The 23,237-nt window shown below is 41.7% G+C and overlaps 1 protein-coding gene across 1 annotated transcript; it reads left to right on the top strand.

Annotated features, from left to right (window-relative positions):
• Positions 1 to 4,783: 4,783 nt before the first annotated feature.
• Positions 4,784 to 22,442, top strand: LOC308108973 (chitotriosidase-1-like). Its single transcript, XM_080462304.1, has 19 exons — positions 4,784 to 4,949; positions 5,035 to 5,159; positions 5,252 to 5,375; positions 5,522 to 5,704; positions 5,798 to 5,914; positions 6,013 to 6,145; positions 6,312 to 6,585; positions 13,644 to 13,678; positions 13,779 to 13,835; positions 13,928 to 13,954; positions 14,041 to 14,245; positions 14,377 to 14,433; positions 20,614 to 20,779; positions 20,871 to 20,995; positions 21,077 to 21,200; positions 21,290 to 21,472; positions 21,564 to 21,680; positions 21,772 to 21,904; positions 22,128 to 22,442. The coding sequence occupies exons 1-19, from the start codon at positions 4,794 to 4,796 to the stop codon at positions 22,376 to 22,378; spliced, it is 2,592 nt and encodes an 863-aa protein (XP_080318430.1). The 5' UTR covers positions 4,784 to 4,793; the 3' UTR covers positions 22,379 to 22,442.
• Positions 22,443 to 23,237: the final 795 nt, after the last annotated feature.

Below are 23,237 nucleotides of genomic sequence, written 5' to 3'. Positions count from 1 at the left end.
GTTGTAAGTTGGGCATTCTCTTATATCTGTCAGCAGGCTGTTCCAAACCTGACCTCCTCTTACAGACTGCACAGTTTGTCCAAATGTTTTTCTTCTGTGTGGGATCTCAACATCTCCTCTGGAGGAGGCTCTGGTGCTGAGAAACCCTCACGGGTTTATTGTGGTTAGAGAGTCGGGGCGGGGCAAGACCATGAAGTGCTTTGTTTAAAGGCAACAGTTTTTAAAATTTTGAAAAATGAACATTTTGTATTTTTAAAGAATATTACAGTGATGATATGATGAAGGCTTTTGATCCAGAATGTTTATGGACTTTTTGAAAAGGGTTTCTATGGGTTTGCTATCAAAAGTGGTTTAAGAAAGGAAAAGCTAGTGTTGGGGTCGTATGAGTCAAAGACTCACTGATGGATGTGGGGATTGAAAGCTGGATGTGTGTGCTGGTCTAACAGTGGTGTTACTCTAGCCCAAACTGCTGCAGAGGTTCATTCTGGTTCAGACAGAAAGGAGTCAACATACACAGTGCCTTGCAGTGCAATGAACCAGCAAATATGTATAGTATCTATACAATATCAGTGAGATAATCAACACTGTTCCACACCACACCCTGAAGCAATGCTCAATGTCGGGTTGACCCATCAGGCAGTTGGCTGGCTTGAAAATTACTTTATTGATAGAAGTCAATGTGTTACATTTGATAACATTATCTCTAATGTATTAAATGTCACATCAGGGGTCCCCCAATGTTCCGCCCTGGGTCCACTTTTATTGACTATTTATGTTAACAACAAGGGTCATGCAATTCCTCATGCGCAACTTCATTTTTATGCTGATGATAGTGTTATTTACTGCAGTGTCGCTACCTTTGCTTAATCTTTTCAGTATCTGCAGGCTGCGTTTGACTGTACATCTACACCTGTTTGGTTTAAAACTAAATTAATGGTGATGTTTTCTAGCACTAGGAAGAGAGTAGCTTCCCTTCACATCATTAAGACCCTGCAGGGCAGTCAGATTGAACAAGTGACACAATCTAAGTATTCAAGTTCTGTATTTCCTATGCGTCCAGAAAAAAACTGGTAGAGACAACATTCCTCCGTTACTTGACGATGGTGATCTGCTGTATATGCATGCCCCTGCCCAATGCTCGCATTGCCTGGACACTTTTTGTTTGACACAGGCTGCAAAGCTCAAACTCACCATTGTATCTTATATGCAAGACTTCGGTGTCCCTCCCCAACCATGCACACTCACATACTGGCCCAATTTTATTTACAAATCCATCCTTGGCCTGCTCCCCTCTTACCATTTCTGGACAAATATTCTACTTCAATATACCAATTATTATTATTATTTATATTCTAACTTGGCAAACAGGTTTACAGTGCTGCTCCTGCAGCCTGGAATAAGTTGCAGGCTGAATTACAGGTAAAAGAACTGAGCCCAATTAAGAATTTTAAAAAAACTTGATGAAAGGTTGGGAGGCAGTCTATTGGCCCGTGTAACTGCTTTCCTTCTTAGCCAAGTTATGATGTTCAAGCCTTCAATTGCAAAATTATTTCTGTATATTTTATGTTTATGTTTTCTAATGTTTTAATGTTTATCAAATGTAATTGTAACTTGGTTCTGCTGCCGTTTTAGCCAGGGCTCCCTTGGAAAAGAGATAATCTAATGTTATTGGGGTTAAATAAAGGTTAAATAATAAATGATAATATATTATAACTGAGTGATGTACCATTATCGCAAACATCGAACAGATGCTTTGTCAGTAGCACCATTACATTTCAAAGATCAAAGAGCCTGAACAGGGAGCAGCTGAGCCGTTTTACACAACTGAAGTTAAGATAAGTCTTGATAATCCAGGAGATGCTTTTGCAATAACACCAGGTCTTTTCTTCTCTCCTGTATGAACTTGACAGGTTAGACTTTGGATCCCGATGACTGTAAAACAGGGTAAAAAAAATAAAAAATTACAAACTATGTCAATCAATGCTGAACCGTTCACACCTTGTATGTGCAACTGTGACCTGTGCAACAATATTATCAAAAGAACTATTAATCATTTAATTGCATACTGGTTGTCTTATCAACAATGTTTACTCTTCACATTGCCAAATTAGTCATCATGTACCAATGAAAGGGAGATAACAAGCACATAATGTTCGTTTCAGCATTTTTATGCACAATAGCCGGTTATGTGTGGAGCCAGGGATCATAATTAGGATTATCTACATGTCCTTGGACAGTCCACATATGCCCTGAACCTGAAAAGCTACATCAGCAGAAGGGCTCATATTTTGGATGATGTGTTACTGCTTTGCTGTAAGCTCGCTAGACTAGTCAATAGGTCATAAACAGACCTAATAATCAGTACATGTCGATAGACAGAAGTCCTTGTGCAGACACTAAATTATCATTCACACAACCAGAGATATGCAAAAATAAACTAATAAGCTGGTGTCCATCCTGCAGCTTCATCCCAAACCAGGCGAACCTCTGCATGCACTTATCAGCCTTTGACGCCTTTTTGCCCCTAAAACATCATTTATCTGAATTATTTTGATGTGCAGTGGAACAATAGCCTTTTGGAAGATGCTATCAGATGGTGCCTGTGGTCAAATAAAAGTGTCATCGTCATTGTCACAATGACAATGAGCAAATGAGCATGACTGAGGCCATTTATTTATTCATGCATGTATGTATGTATGTATGTATGTATGTATGTATGTATGTATGTATGTATGTATGTATGTATGTATGTATGTATGTATTTTCCTGCATGGGCAAAAAGATACGATGAAAGGCCCAAAAATTATATATAAAAAAATAAGACAGATTTAAAAATCTTATCAGACTCATCCAGATTTCTTTGGAATCGCATAGTGCATTCTGAACATAGTGCAGTCCTGTCCCATTGGCAGTGCAAACTCTGGTTTTGACCAGCTTCGAGCACCCTGTGATCTCTGGCACTCCTCTCAGATCACAAGATGGATGTCGAAGTTCTTTCTCAGACCTCAAGTATCATTATGTCAACAGTTACAGAAGTGGCGTTAAACTGTTAAATTAACGTTTTTACCTCCACTTTACAATCCATTAACAACAAACTGACATTTTTAGGCATGTTTGGACACTCAAGAAATTCTCAAAGCCAAGAAAATCTGTCAAAAACACAAACTAATCAGCTCCATGACCTGAATGGATGACTATGTATACTGCGTCCATACCATATATTACTGCTTATCACCCTCTGTCTGTGGTCGACTTATCTTATCCCTTTGTGTACCTCAATATACTGAATGCGTCACTGTTGCCCACCAACTACAGGAGATATGTGAAGACAGACACCCCTCCTCTGCAGAGGCATGGCATATATATGAAGCTGGAAATCCCTCACACAGTCGTTCCTCTGTGATCCAAGGTATGCTTCTGCTGAGAAATCAGCTGTTCTTCTTATTTCTCTCCTTTTAAAGAGTATTCTCCAGAGTTAGTTCTACAGAGATTATTGAGTTAATTCCGAGCAAGTTGCACTTCTGAATTGTTTCGCGGTTTGTAAATATAATAATAATTTTTGCTACTATTATAAATACATTTTTTAATGAGTATGTTTTTGTTTGTGTCCTCCAGAAGAAAATAAATTGTGAGTTTCGAAATCAAGATGACCAAACTCACCATCCTAGCAGGTAAAATCTTCACTTCACTTTCTCTCACTTTTCAATGACAAACTTGATGCGTTATCGCTGCATTATTCAAAATGTAAACCACTGATGTTTGACTGTGGCCTCTCTTCAGGTGTGTGCCTGCTGATGTGCCAGATGGGTAAGTGACTATCTAAAGATACTATACCAACACTCATTGAGCAGAAAAAATAATGTATACATACAGTTCTAACAACTGCACCCCTTCTTTGATCTGCAGCAACGGCCTCCCAGATGGTTTGCTACTTCACTAACTGGTCCCAGTACAGACCTGGGAATGGAAAATACATGCCCCAAAACGTGGACCCTTTCCTTTGTACCCATTTGATTTACGCTTTCTCCATTATCAATAACAAGAATGAGCTGGTTACCTATGAGTGGAATGATGAGACCCTGTACAAGACCTTCAACGGCCTGAAAAGCAAGTAAGAATTGAAGCGTCCATTAATGCCGTCGTAACCAAATATTATCAAACGTATGAAATGTCACTGAAAGCTTTACTTTTTTCCCCATTTAGCCGTATTTACAAAGAATATACTCAAAGCCTTTGAACCTCAGTTGTTCAGTATAATGCAACTGAAAAAACAGCTTATGTTGAAATAACAGGATAAACAGATTTCCATTTATTACTCTTTGAGGTGAGAGCAAAACATCATATCATTTACACAAGATATGAGGTCATTCGATGTTTAAAAACAAAAAACCTTCACTCCTTCATCCATTCTCAGACGTCATCCTCCAAACTCAGTCTTTCTTCCCTGAACAAAAATGTAAAACTTGATTTTTCTCCGGCATTGATCATAGTGTAATCATTACATGTAATTATAGTGACAGGACATAATTAAAACAGTGATTCCTGCAATATGAAAATTTACTTTCATGCAGTTGTGTTCACACATGGCTTCTATTTCAAAAGGAACCCCAGTCTGAAGACCTTGCTGGCTGTTGGCGGATGGAATTTTGGCTCAACTCAGTGAGTATGATGTTTTATAGATGTCGGGTTCTGGATATGAAGTGAAATGACTGCACTGCTTCAGAAGAAATTTATTTTGGGAAAATATGTCATTTGTGTAAACCTACACTAAATGTGACCACAGATTCTCCATCATGGTGTCCACTCCTGCAAACCGCCAAATGTTCATCCAGTCCTCGATCAGATTCCTGAGGACTCATGGGTTTGATGGTCTGGATCTGGACTGGGAGTACCCTGGGTCTCGAGGGAGCCCCCCAATTGACAAGCAGAGGTTCAGTCTTCTCTGCAAGGTAGATTGGGGACTCTTGCACCATGGTGGACAAATTATATTAATGACATTGTGTCTTAGAACGTGTTGATTTGCATTGTTTGTAGGAACTTGTTGAAGCCTATGCAGCCGAGGCCAAGTCCACAGGGAGACCTCAGCTCATGCTGACTGCTGCGGTGTCTGCTGGGAAAGGAACCATTGATGCTGGATATGAGATTGCAGAAATTGCCAAGTACTGTAGAACTCTTTTTGAAAATTGTGAAATTTGAAATTCAATTTTTATTTTTGACAATGATGTTGACTTGATGAATGTTTAATTCCCAGGCACCTGGATTTCATCAATGTGATGACCTACGACTTCCATGGAGCATGGGAACGGTTCACGGGACACAACAGCCCACTGTATCGTGGCTCCCATGATAGTGGCGATCTCATCTACTTCAACACTGTAAGACACTCATGCTGATAATTGTGTGGTTCTCAATCTCATTTTTCTAAATCCTTTTGATTTGACCTGTTTGATTGATTGAACTCTAAGTTTCCAGGAAGAAAGAAATCCAGACTGTTCTCTCCATCCTTCTATTCCACATTCAGGACTTTGCTATGACGTACTGGAGAGACCAGGGCACCCCAGCTGAGAAGCTGATGCTGGGATTTGCTACTTACGGTCGCACCTTCCGCCTGACATCCTCAAACACTGGCATCGGAGCCCCAGCTAGCGGTGCTGCATCAGCTGGTCCATACACTCGAGAGGCTGGATTCTGGTCCTACTACGAGGTATCGACTCAACAAGATGACTTCAATTCTAGCAAGAAAATGTAGAGGTGATGGACCACGGAAGAAATGTTGTTGCTTGGTCTGCACATACAGGTCTGCACATTCCTGAAAGGAGCCAAGATTGAGTGGATTGATGATCAGAAAGTTCCCTACGCCAGCAAGAACAACGAGTGGGTGGGATTCGACAACAGGGAGAGTTATGAGGTCAAGGTAGGTGGGACATAAACTGTGTCAGAAATGACTAATTGGTCTGCTTAGTGGAATGCAGGAAAACACATACAGTATTTCCATATTTATTCAATCCCCAGGTCGAGTACATGAAGAAGATGAAGTATGGAGGTGCCTTTGTTTGGGCCTTGGACCTGGATGACTTCAAAGGAGAGTTCTGTGGAGAAGGCAGCCATCCACTGCTGTCCCATCTCCGCAAACTTGTTAATGCTGGTAAGTATTCATTTTACTTCTTTCAAACCACGGTACCTTTTCAGACTGTCTAGATTAGAGAAGAAAACCATGACCATCAGCATTTCAATCACGGCTGCTTTTCTTTGAAACCAGAGTTTTCTGTCCGATGCTTCAAATTTGACATTGGGTGTTTCGCTTCACACAGAAATTCCTCCAGTACCTTCGACCACAACTAAAAGACCTGCCGTCAGTACCACGGCTGCACCAGCCACCACACAGAAACCAAGCAGCACCACCAGCGCTCCGTCCACCAAGACCACCATACCCATCCCAGGAAGAGAGTTCTGCAAAGACAAGCCAGACGGCATATACGCCCACCCCGAGGACAGGACCAAGTTTTACACATGTGCAGGCGGCCGAACCTACTTGATGAGTTGTGGAGCCGGTACCGTCTTTCAAGACAGCTGCAAGTGCTGCGTGTATAAATAAAGCCTGACTGATGAGAGTCTGTTTGTTTCTGTTAAACACTGTAAAAATAACGTGACTCCTTACACAGTGTGCAAGAATAAAGTTTGGTAAAACAACAAAAAAGTGTCTTTTACTCTGTACATTTTAAAATGAGGAAAGAATGAGCAGAACATTTTGGCAATTCAGTTCAGTTTGAATTATAAAGTTACAACAAACCACTTCATGTCGCTTCACTTTCAAGTCAGATACAGAGGAAAAGCCAAGCAAACCTACATGGGAAGGTGACAGAGGGAATCTCACCAGGGAGAAACCAAACTCTCCTTTCCATCGTAAACAGTGTCCATTCAGGGTAGTGTGAATCAGCTCATCAAAATGGTATCCATCTTTTGCAATTGAATCACTGAACCCTGATGATTTGGATTCAAAGTTATACAGCAGAAGGCAGAGAGATATTGATTATCTCTATATTGACTGCTCCACCTCATTTGATCATCTCACTCACTTTTATACTTTTTAAGCAAAAGTTTAAAAGTCTTTATTATGGAAAACAAAGAGCTGTTCACAGCTTCATACCTTTTCTCTACAACTGATAGATAACTATGTATGTGTTAATAAGAGTTATTTTCAGCCTAAAAGCTTTTAGTTTTCCAAAAATGTAAATTTGTCAGATGTGAAGTGTGACCAGATGTCTTTTCTGTAGTTTGTGACCTGCTGCTGCTGCAGGCCGCTGCTCTCACACCGGCTGCACGGCAACACACCTTCTTCTAGTGCAGGGGTCGGCAACCTTCAACAGTCAAAGAGCCATTTGTACTCGTTTCTCACACTGCAGTCCGGATTGAGAACGTTTTCCGCTGTATCACAGATGGAGGAAGCTGTCGTGAGCTGTGACCGCAACTCCTGCGCTCTTCGCGCCACTATTGTTGCGTAATGAAGTTACATCCCAGCTTTGTTCACAACACCGCCTACATTTTACCGCACTCTCTGTAATTGGACCGCGCAACACAGTTGGCTCTGGGTGCGCTTAAACTTAAGCTGCTGTTCCAGCGCGCAGTACGTGCTAGAGCGGGGCGGAGCGGGAGGTTACAGTATGGCAAAGCGCACCCAGGCCCAGCTCTGTCGCGTGGTCCCACCACAGAAAGTACAGTAAAAATGTAGACGGGGTTGTGAACGACTCAGAGACGCGTCTGTAAGATTACCGAGTGTAAAATAATCCGGAGGGGGTTTATTCCAAACATGTTTTGTTCCTTAAACGTCACGAACCTCACTGCCAAGTTGTCGCGGACATGAACAGTCAACTCTCACCTCTGAACTCCACATCATCCAAACACACCAACATTCTGTGTATCACTACGCGGTCCAGCTGCATGTAAAGTAGTGCATAACATCACAGCATCCAGCGAAGGACACGGAAGCGGCCGTCGGCCGTCCAAGTTGTTCTCTGTGACTCAGGTTAAACTTTCTCATTGCAGCGTCCAGCTCCTGTTGAATCTCCTCCTCCTGTTCCTGAGAGGAGCGTCTGTAGTTCGTTAAAAGACTCCATGTTGTGTCGTGCGCCGACGTTTCAATAAACCCAGTTAACAAATCAACCAGTGAGCACAAAACGGTGTATGTAAAGAACAACGGAGGGTTTACGGCGATGAAATAGTTAAATATTGCGGCCAAGTCAAGAGTGACGAGCCTCACTACCAATCAGCAGACGGCTGTGTTGTAGCCCCTCCTCACAGACCCGTTCCTCGGTGCCCGGTTCCTTAATGGAGAAGTAGCGGAAAATCGTAGCAGGTGGTAGCGGGTTCTTTCCGTACCATCCACAACTTTTCAGTCGGACCGTGCGAAAACCCGCCGCGCCCCGCGACGCTCCATGACAAAAAGTGCGGTGGAACCGCGCCTTTACCGTACCGTCCGGCCAGCCGCGCTCAGGGATGCACTGCAGTGGGACCGAGGCTCAAGGAGCCGCAGCAGAGGGACCAAAGAGCCACAGGCGGCTCAGGAGCGGCGCGTTGCCGACCCGTTTTAGTGCTTAACAAGCAAACATAAAATTAATCTGAAACTGGAATCAAGCAAAGCTGTGTAACTAAGACTGCAACTTTACGCAACTGAATATAATGCAAACAATTTAACTGATGTGGAAATATCCTGCAAAATGTGTAAAGTTTAGAACGTCACTTAAAATAAGTCTCTGCTGCTTTCACATTGCTCAACCGACCCTGTAGGATTCATTCTGATTGGCTGTCTTCACAACTTGACCTGCAATGAGAGCAGCTCTGATTGGATCTCTTGTCTGTTTGTCCCGCCCTAACATGTTCGTCTCATTTTGATTTGTTGACTAAAGCGTCAGTTATATTTTGTCAGTCTTCTTTTTCATGTCTTACTTTTTATTTAGTTTTTATTAAGTCTTCGTCCATGAAAAAGGTTTGTTGACTAATATTTTTCGTCATAGATTTCGAAATAGATTCATGGTTTGTTGCTTGTTGCTCATTTTCTTTTCTCTCATTCTATCCTCTAACTTTCAACCGGAAGAGCAGACAGTCTCCATCTCTGAGTCTGGTTCTGCAGGTTTCTTCCTGTTAAAAGACTGAGTTTCTTTCCACCGTCTCCTGATACTTCTGTGGAATAGTTAGATTTTCTTCTGGCTTGAGGTGACTGTGTCGTTATTTGTGCAAAATAGATAAAATCACAGAGAATAAACACAATTTTGTGTTTGACACAATATTTTCTGCATTCTACATCAAAATCTCAATCTGCATTTTACAAACAGAAATCAGAAAATGTAAAACACCTGCAATAAAAGTTAAATCGAAAAGATTTTGCTTCAAATTAATATTGTATTGGATCTTTGCAATCAGCAGTTGTTCAGGGTTTAAGATGTACATTTACGTAACTGGAGTGATGCATGATAAATCACGGCTGTTTTAAAATCGCTGCGTTGGCTCCCCGTTCACTTCAAGATCAATTTTAAGGGTCTTTTATTAGTATTTAAGTGTCTTAACCGTTTTGCACCCTCCTATTTATCTGGCCTACTTTTACCGTATCGACCCTCACGGGCCCTGAGGTCCTCCAGCGACGGCCTTTTAATTGTGCCTAAAACCAGGACCAAGACCCCCGGAGGGGCTGCATTCAGCTCCTATGGCCCCCGTCTGTGGAACAGCCTGCCGGGGAGCCTCAGGACTGCAGAGACCGTTGAGGTTTTTAAAAAAAGGTTAAAAACTCACCTTTCTAGTCAGGCTTTTTAACTGATTTTTATATATATATGTGTATATGTATATATATTTTTTATCTACTTTTATCTACATTATCTATTTATCTACTTTTATTAGGTTTTTAACTGAATCTTTTATCTCCAGTGGTTCCTTTCAGGGGTCGCTATGCTGGTGGTGGCCACGTTCCCCACTGGTGGGGCGGTCCTGTGGGTTCCCCCGTCCCGGGCACCTGGTTGGTCCACCACGTATGTTTTGGGACTTGCCGGTCTGCCCGGGCTGGGGGATCTGTGGGGCAGCGCCCCCTGTGGTTAGACACTGTGCCACTCCCAATGTGGACGGCCCCCAAATGTGGCCTTTCCTCACCTTAAGTGCTCAGTGCCCTGCCATGTCTCCATACCACTAGGCATGTCTGCAAGTGTGTGTGTGTGTGTGTGTGTGTGTGTGTGTGTGTGTGTGTGTGTGTGTGTGTGTGTGTGTGTGTGTGTGTGTGTGTGTGTGTGTGTGTGTGTGTGTGTGTGTGTGTGTGTGTGTGTGTGTGTGAGTTCATTTTATCGATTGTATCTTTGCACTGTTTTTAAATCAGGTTAAGCTCTTTGTTTTACATTAAGTGTAAAAAAAAGTGCTATACAAATAAAGTTGATTGATTGATTGATTGAATATAAATTACTTTTGAAGACTCTGAGGTGTTCCAGTCAGTTTGCAGAGTTAAAATATAAATAGAATAACTCATTTCCATTTACTCTCGATAACAGAAGCCCTCTAATCTCATTCTTTCCAAATCCATCTCTCGGACTAAATATTTGTTTGTAATTTGTTCATTCATCTTCAACACCATGAAAAGCAGGTCAGGATTCCAGGGTGCTGGATCTGATCTGGGCTAATGATGGACGAAGGAAGCTTCCAAACACATTCCGTCTGTCTGTCCATCCATCCACACATCCATCCATCCATCCATCCATCCATCCATCCATGTTGTGCTTCGCAGGAGTTGTCACATTAACAAATTCACACACACAGTCATTCACACACTGACACACCAATGGTGACATTGTGGCATGGAAGTATCTTTGGTCCGCCCAGATGATTTAAAAGCAAAAGTGATTATATCGTTTATTGTGGCTGGAACAGAAAGAGGGGTTGTCAAAATTGTTTTAAAAACTGCCATCTTTATGCATATCAGGGTGGCTACTTACAACTGTTTAGCAACCAAAACAAGTGCATCAATGCAATCTTTGTCCCATGGAGGTGAAACACTGGAGCATCACCACGTCCCCCATCTATGTCTATACAGCTGAGCCCCCGGCGAGGGGACCCCATAACAGAGGACACTCCGTACTGAGCGGACCAGTTGGCATGGCCGGACAGGATTTTACTGTTAACAAACCTAAATGAGCAAATGGCAAATGTCAAGCTGAGCGAACACTAAAACCGCCAAAATACAACAAGTTTTAATGTCCATCCTCCCGATGTTCGCCATCTTGGAATCCTCTGCCTGGCTGACAAATGCCTGCAGGGAGCTATCTTTTTTTTTTGCACACAGAAATGGAGCTTACCAAATGCGAAAATGAAAATGCTAAATCCAATTACAGAATGTTGTTCACAATTTTTGTTTCGCCAGCAAAATATAGCATTGAAGTATTGACTGTAGATTTTCCCATTGCGATTCTCCGAAGGTAACTATCAACCCTTATTAAATCATGCATACTGGAGCTTATATGACTTAATACTCTGATAACTTGGTTTGATTATGTGTGGAGTAAAAGGGTGTTTTACTGCATTCAAGATAATTGGCCATGAACTAAAAATCTGAATCAATCTGCTGGCAACAATTACTTACTGTGTAGGATCAATGCTGTTAATTCAAATAGATACGTTTTTGAATTTCTCTTTTCTTTTTCAGATTTACTGTTCTATAATATTGTCTTGTTTTCAGGTGTAAAAATTTCTACATGTCATTGTTTAAATATTTCTTTTAAACTTCTTTATATAACCTTTGTCATGTACATATTTTGTATACATTTCTTTGTATTGGTTTAGTAATGTGCTTTTATCTAGAAGTATGTTTCTTTCGGAACCTATTTGGTGTTTGGTTCATTCAACATCAATTAGTGCTACAATTTATCCTCATGACCTCTGAAGAAAAAAGTGGACTCCTGTCTTCAGGGGACAATTGGATTTCTGGGTGTCCCTACATCAGAGGTTTTACCTGTACCTGGTTCCTAATAGAACCATGGCTCAGTTCTTGGTTAGATTCAGTCATTGATCTTAGAGTCAGACTAAATGTTCTCCTTTTAAGACATTTTTTGATGAGCTTTTTCCACCACCTGCCTTCTATTTGCTGAACTGCAGTCATCTTTGAACACAACAGAGTTCAAGCAGATCTTATCTGCATATTGACATTGAACTATCAAACTTACTATCAAGCCCGATTCAATGAAATCCACGCACACAGGATAGCAGGTAAGGTGCAGACATAGTTTCCATTTACTCCTGCTTTCACCTGGAAATGAAGATTCACAAGTGAAGATGGTGCTAACACCCTTCAAAAGGAACGTGTGGATTATCTTTTTGCAGAAGATCTGAATGTCAACCTTTATTCTGCAGACTGCTCTGTGTTTTAGCTGGTGACTCAATAAGCAGCGAGTGGAAAGCACATCGTCTACATTAGCAGGTCAAGACACATCATAACAAATATTCATCATTTCAACTTAAAACATCTTAAATGTTTACTTTGGCCCAATGTGATATATTTTCATGTCAAACTTACTATTGTCTAAGTAAGGCATGAAGATACTGTAAATTAGTTTATTTGCTGGAGTTTTATGTCCATAAAACCTATTTTGTGATGACATCACATTAAAATGCCCCTGAATGCTACAGTCAGCTCCAAGCTTACTCCAAGTCAGGGAATATCGTGGCACAGAAAAACAAGCAGTTGGCAATGAAGCAGAGGAACATCTCACTGGTCAATGGTCACGGCCAAGGTTCAACAAAGGAGAGTGATAACACAATCACAGTTGTTGACCTGGGCATCAAAACAAGACCATCTCAAGTTGTTTCATAACACCTCTGTCTGGTTGTCTGGGAGATGACAATGCACAAATATTGTACGGTGTTGGATTGTGTTACTGACCTTGTTTTGGATATATTACTTTTTGCATTTGCTCACCAAATGCATGAAAACACATTCCCAGGTAAACTTTAGAAATACATCATTAACCTTGACGCAATAAAAAATCCAATCCTGGATAGAGAGTTGAATAGCTTATTAAAATTAATTTTAAAAAATTGACTTATGTAAAACTGATCTTTGAAATCTGATGAATACATTCGGTTCAAATGTTGTGTGATTCTACATTTTGTAGAATGTCAAAGAAAAGACCGAAGAAGCAACCTATCAAAGGCGACTCTACATGGCAGAGGTAAATAGATCAATGTAAAAAGCATGATGTAGGCACGATGATAACCAGGGCAGATTGAGACGGGTTTCTGACATTTGTAATCTAGTTAATTAAACCAACCAAGCATCTGGATTTTATGTGTGATCGAAACGATTTTCTAACTTGTGAAAGTGAACTTTCATTTATTCTCTAGGTTTCCATGACAGAAGTCACAACAATAACACAGTGTATCCAATGTAAAGTAGAATCTCAACGTTATTATCCACAGTACACTAAGGTCATTTCAGCTGATTAATGCCATATTTCCACTTATCTACACTGTACACACTGAGTAAAATATTAGCTACATGAGGGGTCTTATCAAAACATTGTCCAATAATCATTACATTTATTGCCACAAATTATTGAAGGCAACACCTCCTCTTTTCTTTCCATATTTTCAAGTGTATAAAAGGCCAAACTCCGCTGCAGTTCTTTGGGTCTTTCCAAAGAAAGAGTCTACAAGGGTGAGTCTACAAGGAGAAACATCCCAGTTTGTCACTCTTATTGTCCTGGTGAATCTTTCCTGTAATGCTTGTGTTATAGACTTTACTTTTTGTCTTTTAGTCATCTTCCACCTTGCGATAAGCACATTGAAGATGGCAAGGCTCACAGTCCTCGCAGGTATTTCAGGACACATACAATGCTGCCAAACGCAGGCTTGTTTAATTGAATCCCACTGATTTCTTTCTTTCAACTGTGTTCTGTTCCCCTAGGCCTCTGTCTGGTGATCTGTCACCTGGGTAAGTTATGATAGCTTCTGATAAGCAGTTAACGAGTGGATCTTTACTTTATTCTCATTTGTAAATGTTTCTTTGCGTCTTTGCAGCATCCGCCTCTCAGATGGTGTGCTACTTCACCAACTGGTCCCAGTACCGTCCTGGTGAGGGGAAGTACATGCCACAGAATGTGGACCCCTTTCTGTGCACCCATCTGATCTACGCCTTCTCCATCATCAACTCCAACAATGAGCTGGTCACCTACGAGTGGAATGATGAAGTCCTCTACAAGTCTTTCAATGGTCTGAAACAGAAGTAAGTCTTATTGACATTGGATACCTGTGAGAGCTATGAGTGATTCAGTTGCAGTTATCCATCACATGCAACTAGTAGTTGAAGGCAGAGCAATACAAATGAATTGAGTTAAAACTCCCCGCTGTTTCCAGGAATCCCAGCCTGAAGACGCTGCTGGCTGTTGGAGGATGGAACTTTGGCTCAACTCAGTGAGTAACATTTCAAATTGGCAACACAAACATTTCTGGACGTGAATCTAAATTTCTAAAACTTATGTAACGTATATTCTTTGAATATGATATCCAATGAATTTTCACATATACACACTAAACACACATTTGAACAATTATATGGCACTCACTAAAATCATTATCAGTTAAAGGTTATGAAACCGTGTCCACACATACAGTCTTATGTAGTACTATACTGCAATATAATGGGATATTAGCCATGGTTGAGAAGCATACCCCGATCTGTCCATTTTTACCCTTTTTTTTTTTTTTTTTTTGAACAATGTCTTTTTATTTTCAAATACAACCAATAAACAATATAATCACAGAACTTTTACATCAATTTCTCAATAACCCCACCCCACCCACCCACCGACCCACCCACCCACAGTTACTGGACCATCTGCAAGCTTACTAAGCACATTTGTAAACATATTGACAACAAAAAGGAAAATTAAAAATAACAGGTACATAGTCATTTGGGTTATGTTTCAATATTGGCAGCTGCCATGTTTTCCACAAAAGAGATAAATGGCTGCCAGGTAATATAGAATTTTCTGGTGGACCCCCTAATGGTATATCAAATTTTTTCTAAATGAATATGGCGCATGACTTCCCTTATCCATTGGCCATATGTTGGAGGCCGAGCATCCTTCCATTTAAATAGAATAAGTCTCCTGGCGAGCAGGGTGCAAAAGGCCATCATATTCCTAAAGTGCCCAGGGAGAGGAGTGGCCCCCGGGGCCACACCAAACAGTGAGATCATTGGAGAAGGATCTACTGTTGTTCCACATATTATAGAGAGTGTCTCAAAAATAGACCGCCAAAAACTGTACATCTTTGGGCATAGCCAGAACATGTGTAGTAATGTGGCTGAAGCTTGTTTGCAACGGTCACATGTAGGATCAATATCTTTATTAAACCTAGTTAGTCTTTCTTTGGTCCAGTGAAGACGGTGGACTATTTTAAATTGAACCACAGCATGTCTAAGGCATATTGAGGAGGAGTAAATTCTTTGTATTATTTGTTGCCACTTTGCTTCTGGAATTTTTTCATTTAAATCTTTTTCCCATCTGTGTTGGAGAGAGTCCAGATTATCCACATTGGATGTATTTAGTAATATGTACATTCTACTTATTATTTGTTTTGTGTTGACTTTACATTTGAGAATTGCTTCCAGTAGAGTTTCAGGTGGACGTAATGGAAATTGAGCAAAGTTAGAGGCCACAAAATCTCTGGTTTGTAGGTACCTGAAGAAATGGGACTTGGGGAGATTAAATTTCTGTGATAGTTGTTCAAATGAAGCAAACCTGTTCTCAACGTAGAGGTTAGATAATGCTCTTATTCCTCGTCTTGACCAAATATCAAATGCCTCATCCATCATTGATGGGGCAAACAAATGGTTTCTTAATATTGGTGCTGAACATGAAAGGTCGATGAGGTCAAAAGACCGCCGAAACTGATACCAGATTTTGAGTGAATGAATGACAACTGGATTTGAGGTAAAGGATGAGATAGGCTGATTTAGTGGTAACTTGGAACATAATAAAGCTACTGATGAAGTAGAACCAATGGAAGTTTTCTCTAGCACCGCCCATTCAGGGTCATTGACATCAATGCCATCATTCTTCACCCAATATAACAATGCTCTTATATTGGCAGCCCAGTAGTAGTACATAAAATTTGGAAGTGCCATACCTCCAGTTGAGCGGGGCCTCTGTAATGTATTCATGTTGATTCTTGGTGGTTTTTTATGCCATATGAAGGATGATATCTGGCTGTTTAGGTTGTGGAAGAAAGACTTTGTCAGGAAGATGGGGAGACACTGAAATAAATAAAGAAACTTAGGGAGTACATTCATCTTAATTGTGTTGATCCTGCCCCCGAGGGAGAGAGGTAGATGGTCCCACCGTTCGAGGTCTTGCTTCACCTTTAATAGCAGAGTTTGGTAATTGGCCTTAAAGAGATCTTTGTAGTCTGAAGTAACCCATATGCCTAAATATCTGAACTTTTGGGGGCTTATTTTAAAGGGGACTGACACAAAATGCTGTTCTTCCACTTTAGTAATGGGCATAAGTTCACTTTTATGGAGGTTTATTTTGTAGCCCGATATTTTTCCAAATTTTGAGAGTAAAGCTAATAGTTTAGGAAAACTTGATATAGGGTTCGTGATAAACAATAACATGTCATCTGCATAAAGTGAGACTTTATGCTCTGAACCTGCCCGATGTATACCCTTGATAGCAGTGTTCTGTCTCAGGGCTAATGCAAGCGGCTCAAGTGCAATAATGAATAAGAGTGGTGACAGAGGGCATCCCTGCCTTGTGCCTCGTTTGAGCTCAAAGTAGGTGGACAGATTGTTATTCGTGCGCACGGCTGCCATTGGTAGAGTATATAGAATTTTAACCCAGGATACGAATTTAGGGCCCAAATTTAAAATTTCTAAAGTCTTGAAAAGGTAGTCCCACTCCACCCGGTCGAACGCCTTTTCAGCGTCAAGCGAGAGAATTACCTCAATATCATCGGGTTCGCGCAGGGTGGGACCATAGAGAATGTTAAATAATCTCCTAATGTTGTAAAAAGGAAATCGGTTTTTTGTGAACCCCGTTTGATCGGGTGCAATAATAGAGGGAATAATCATTTCAAGGCGACATGCCAGAATTTTGGCAAAGATTTTTGTGTCAGTGTTCAACAACGAAATAGGCCGATATGAACTGCACTCAAGAAGATTTTTTCCTGTTTTAGGTAGCAAAGAAATAACTGCTTGTCGCATGGTTGGTGGTAGGGACTTGTTAACAAAACATTCTTCAAATACCAATAGCAGTAACGGAGAGATCTGATTTGAGAATTGCTTATAAAACTCATTTGGGAAGCCATCTGGCCCTGGGGCTTTACTACTTTGCATAGCACTAATTGCTGAGGCTATCTCCGTGGCTGAAAAATCTTTTTCTAATTCAGTAGACAGCACTGGGTCTACACGGGGTATACTCAAGGTTGTAAAGAAGTCATTTAAAGCAGAGGGGCTGGCAGACGAATCTGGAGTATATAATGATTGATAAAAACTTTTAAAACATGAGTTAATTGTTTCATTGTCGGTATGTTTTAGACCATTTTCATCATTAATTGCAGGGATGGTTTGGTTAGCAGTTCTTTGGCGTAGCTGATGTGCAAGCGATCTCCCAGCCTTTTCCCCATGTTCGTAGTGTGTATGTTTGGTTTTGGAAAGAAGATATTCAGCCTGTCGCGTAGATAAGATATTAAACTCTGTTTGAAGTGACAGACGTTTTTTGATAGTGTCTGCCGTGGGGGAGTGACTGTGCAGCGTGTCCAATTCCAATATTTCATCTGTTAATTTTTTAAGACGTTCAGTGTTTACTCTTTTTTTATTTGCGCAGTATGAGATTATTTGGCCCCTTAGATATGCCTTTAGTGATTCCCATACAATAGAGGGTGACATTCCTGGTGTTTGATTAATGTCGAGAAACATTTTAATTTCAGCTGATATAAAAGCGGTGAACTCTTGGTCTGAGAGAAGTAAAGGGTTAAGTCGCCACAGACGACATGTGATTTGTGTATTCGGAATCTGCATTTTCATAATGACTGGGCCGTGATCAGAGATGACTATGGCTCCATATTGGCAGTCTTTTATAGTATGAAGGATCCTTTTGTCTACAAAGAAGTAGTCAATACGTGAATATGTCCTATGGACAGAGGAAAAAAAGGAATATGCTCTGGTAGTGGGGTTGCGAAATCGCCAGACATCTGCCACGCCATAGTTTTTTAGGAAGTGCTGAATAGAGTGAGCCGATTTTGACAGGGATGCCCTCCTAGAAACACTCCGATCCATATTGGAAGAAAGTGTACAGTTGGTGTCACCACCAAGTATGAGGTAGTGTGTTGTCATATCTGGTAAGCGAGAGAAAAGGTTTGTAAAGAATTTGGGATCATCCCAGTTTGGGGCATAGATGCATACTAAAATAACTGGAAGTGTGTATAGTTTTCCCACAACAATGATGTATCGCCCAGAGCTATCTTTCTGTACATCTGATACTGTGAATTGAGTAGTTTTATTAATCAGAATAGCAACACCTCGAATCTTTGAGTGGAAATTGGATTGGTACACCTGACCAGCCCATCCTCTAAGAAGCCGAGTACTGTCCCCTGCGCTTATATGCGTCTCCTGCAAAAAGGCTATGTCTGTATCCAGCTGTTTTAGGTGCGAAAGGACTTTTTTCCTCTTTACTGGATGATTCATGGATTTAACGTTCCAACTTATAAAGTTAACAGGGCGGCTGTATCCTCTTAAGTTACTCATGTTGGCCATAGTGTGTATGCAAGGAAATATGCATCACACATGAAACCCAAGGACTGTAAAGTACAGTTACAAATATATTTAAAGAAAGAGGTGCAATGGTATAATTTCGGTTTGTAAAATGGTCCAGTTAACTCCCACCCCCCCTCACCTACACGGACAAGGTGATTACAACATCCCTTGAACAAAAATCCACACATATTGTGCTTGTCTTGGGGAACTAGAAAGCTCAATGCTTCACCCGCCAAGCCTTCCAAGTAGGATTTGAACAGCAAGATTCAACATGACAAAGTCTGTCGTACTATATTGTACAGTGTATCACAGTTATAATTATGAAAGAGAATACTGAGCAACTAAACAAACATAGTTGTTACAACCCATAATAAACATGAAATAAACTAGAGATATTTATGGACGTGCTAATCAGGATGTTCTCTAGCTTGTAATTACATAGAAACATTAATATACCGATGTAAATATGAACTTAAGTTTTTTTGTAGGAGAAAAATAAAAAAATGAGAAGTTATGCATGCGTGAAATAACGTTTCAGGATTTGAGATTCACTCGGCGTCACAGAACAAGCAAGTCAGAACAGGCATTCAAACATTTTCAATCTCAGAGGCACTGTCCAGCCTCCATACCTGGAATTATGCTCGCCTTCACATACGTCATAGCCTTGCTCGGATCCGTAAACTCCACGGCTTCTCCTTTGTAAGTGATTTTGAGGCGGGCCGGAAACATTATTCCGTAACGGACTCCCTGTCGGTCGCGGAGGAGCTTTCTCACCTCCGTGAACGCGGCCTGAGCCTTGGCCACCCCCGGAGTGTAGTCAGGGAAGATGGTGAGCAGTTCTCCTTTAAAACGCAATGGCCCGCGCGTGCGAGCGCGACGCAGGACCTCGGCGCAGTCTTGGTAGTAGTGGAGTTTCGCAACGATGGCGCGCGGTTTTCCATCCGACCTCCGCGGGCCCGGGGTCCGGTGTGAGCGGTCGACGAGCGGCTCTTTGTCCAGCTGCAGCACCTCTGTTAGCATCTTCGACACTGTCGCTGTGGCGCAGGAGTCAGGTGTTTCCGGGATGCCGATGATTCTTATATTGCACCTCCTCATTCTCCCTTCCATATCCCCACACTTATCTTGAAGTTTTGCCATCTCTATCTTCATATCACTTACTGTATTCTGGAGAGTGGCTACTTCGTCCGACCATGTTGAAAGCCCCCCCTCAACCTCTCTGATGTTTGCCGTCATTTGGTCGATATCGGATTTCAGCGCAGCGGTGTTGTTGATTATTTCCGATTTCACTGCTTTCAGCTCGCTCTTAAGAAAATCAAAATCTTCAGCGAGGGCATTTTTCAGTTCGGACTTCATCACCGCTGAAATATCCACTTTAAGTGAAAGAAGGATTTTCGACTTTAAGCTCGCTATTTCCATCTCTCCGGTATCCGCTGGACTCTTGGAAACACTCTGGTCCGAGGAGTTGCTTGGCCTTGTGCTGGCTGGGCCAGAATACTTGTATTTCCGCAAATTAGTCGCCATTTGTCCGTCCTCAGTGAAGAAGCCTTCTTTGGAGTTATATCAATAAAGTTGTAGTTGCTGTATACATAAAAATACTCATTAAATATTGCTTTTAGTAGAGGTTCGACGGGAGCTCAAGCTAAACACGGCTTACTCCATCGCGGTCAAGCCACGCCCCCCTACCCATTTTTTTTTGATACTTTGATTATGTGTGGATTCACAAATTCATTCTTCCAGATCTTACTCTCTTACTAACCTCTTACTAACTTAGAGTAAGAAGGTAGTTGTTTCTGACTCCTACTAAGAGCACTATTGGAATAAAATTTTGCTGGCAGGTTCTCCATCATGGTATCCACTCCAGCCAATCGGCAGAAGTTCATCCAGTCTTCGATTCGATTCCTGAGAACTCATGGATTTGATGGTCTGGATCTGGACTGGGAGTATCCTGGATCTCGTGGAAGTCCCCCAATTGACAAGCAGAGGTTCACTCTCCTCTGCCAGGTGAGCACAGAACATTTGTGTGTTATATACAGCTGTTGTTGATTGCATTATAGTGGACTTCATTATCACTTCTTTTCGGGCACATTTGTAGGAACTGGTTGCCGGTTATGCTGCTGAGGCCAAGTCCACAGGGAGACCTCAGCTCATGCTGACTGCTGCTGTGTCTGCTGGGAAAGGAACCATTGATGGTGGATATGAAATTGCTGCCATTGCCAAGTATGTGTGCTGATTTGAAAAACTCTTTGGAGTAAAGTCAAGACTTGTGATCTCACTATTCCAATTATTTCCCTTCTGCAGGGAGCTGGACTTTATCAATGTGATGACCTACGACTTCCACGGTACTTGGGAGCGGTTCACTGGACACAACAGTCCTCTGTTCCAAGGGTCCATGGACTCCGGTGACCTCATATATTTCAACACTGTAAGCAGACACGGGCAGCAAAATAACCAGGTTTCTCACTGATTCCTCTTTGTCAAAAGTTACTTGACCCCTCCTGTACATGTCCGCAGGACTTTGCCATGAAGTACTGGAGAGACAACGGCACTCCAGCTGAGAAGCTGAGGATGGGATTTGCCACTTATGGCCGTACCTTCCGTCTCACATCATCCAACACTGGTATTGGAGCCCCAGCTAGCGGCCCTGCTGCAGCCGGAGCTTTCACACGTGAAGCTGGATTCTGGGCCTACTATGAGGTCTGAAATTGAACTGTGTAAATCCCCCTTGACTCATAATGTCCCGAATAAAAATGCAGAAACTCATTGTAAAAATCATGTTGTGGTCCAGATCTGTGGCTTTTTGAAAGGTGCCACCGTGCAGTGGATTGAGGACCAGAAGGTTCCCTATGCCTTCAAGAACAGCGAGTGGGTGGGGTTCGACAATCAGCAGAGTTTTGAGACCAAGGTAGGCAGAACTAACTCATCTTGTGTCTCTAACATACTGAAAACCAGCTATAAAGCTCAAAAATTAACTGTTCTACTTCTCATCCCCACAGGTTCGTTACCTGCAGCAGCAAAAGTTTGGCGGTGCCTTTGTGTGGGCCCTTGACTTAGACGACTTTGCCGGACGATTCTGTGGTCAGGGCAACCACCCCCTGCTGTCTCATCTACGCAAACTCCTTGATATTTGTAAGTATTTACTTTTATTGACTATTGTCACTGTCAGTATAGATAATCCATTATCATCCAAACTGTGGGCACTGGAGTTCTAAATGTTCTAAATGAATGGCCCATTTCAGCCACATGACTTAGTTAGTTAGTGATCAGCACTGATTTAATCATTATTTATGAGATTTTCTCAAGCTCTTTAAGTAACACACTTATGTCTTAACACACTCCCTCCACTATTCAGCCTTGCCACCATTGCCACCAACCACCACACCAAAGCCTGGTGCGAGCACCACCTCTCCAGCCACTACCACCACCACCACCACCACCCATGCTCCAGGCTCTGGCTTCTGCAATGGAAAACCTGACGGCATCTACGCCAACCCAGATGACAAGACCTCCTTCTACATGTGTGCCGGTGGCATCACCCATCTGCGCTACTGTGGCAATGGATCCATCTTCAACGACAGCTGCAAGTGCTGCGTGTGGCCCTGAGCCATGAATGACACCATGTACATGATAACCAACGCAAATTACAACTATTAAAGAGATGAACTGCATTCAGTGTGTTTTCAGTCATTTACCTCGTTGTCTGTTAACATGTTTGTATGGATACAGAGAATTTCTATATGGTGTGTGTGTGTGCGTGCGTGCGTGCGTGCGTGTTTACCAGACGTTTAAACTTTTGCTTCATGTCTGATTATTTTATTTTTAGCAGTCAGATCTTTATTTGTGTAAATTAATTTGTGTCTCTTTTTTTCAAAACTGATTGAAAACCATTATAAACTCAAATTTATAGCTGCAAGCTGCAGTGAACCGGTCCTTGCACACCCACGCACGTTGGAAGCGAGTTGGAAATGCGAGCAAACAATATGACATGAAGGTGCAAAAAATGTCACAATATGCTGATACGCTGTCAGCAGAGATTCCTCACTCCCCCTCCCCTCAGCAAAACCTCAGTAAAAACTTTAATCAGTCAGACCCGACACGTCAAAGTTCAGACGGCCGCCAGAGACACGCCCTTGGACAAAAAGTCGCAATTTTCACCGTGAGTCATCATCAACATATTTTGCACTCACAAAACCCCATTTGGGGTTGATACGGTCAGGGAGTTAATAATAACACATAACAATGTAAAAAGTTATCTTTCCTGTTGCCAGCAGGTGGCGCTATGTCTGCGTATTCATATTAGCATATGAATTTGATCAAGCTTGTAAAATTTAAGGCTCCTTGCACCATGTAGAGCAGTTCCACATCACTTCCTGTTTCACGGTGAAGCATCAGATTTTCGTCACACTGCCATGGCTACGCCTTGCTGAAGAATTTTAAAGCTGTTTTCATCAGAAAGGATTGT

The sequence above is a fragment of the Lipophrys pholis genome (genome assembly GCF_963383615.2).
Source record: "Lipophrys pholis genome assembly, chromosome: 4".
Classification (NCBI taxonomy): Eukaryota; Metazoa; Chordata; class Actinopteri; order Blenniiformes; family Blenniidae; genus Lipophrys; species Lipophrys pholis.
The sequence above is the reverse complement of the archived record's forward strand: the minus strand, read 5'-3'. Positions and strand labels throughout refer to the sequence as shown.

Coding starts and splice junctions, on each gene's coding strand:
- LOC308108973 (XM_080462304.1), top strand. CDS start 4,794: ATGGTGTCCACTCCTGCAAACCGCCAAATGTTCATCCAGTCCTCGATC. Junction 5,705..5,797: donor GATTCTGGTCCTACTACGAG/GTATCGACTCAA, acceptor CTGCACATACAG/GTCTGCACATTCCTGAAAGG. Junction 6,146..6,311: donor CCGCAAACTTGTTAATGCTG/GTAAGTATTCAT, acceptor CGCTTCACACAG/AAATTCCTCCAGTACCTTCG.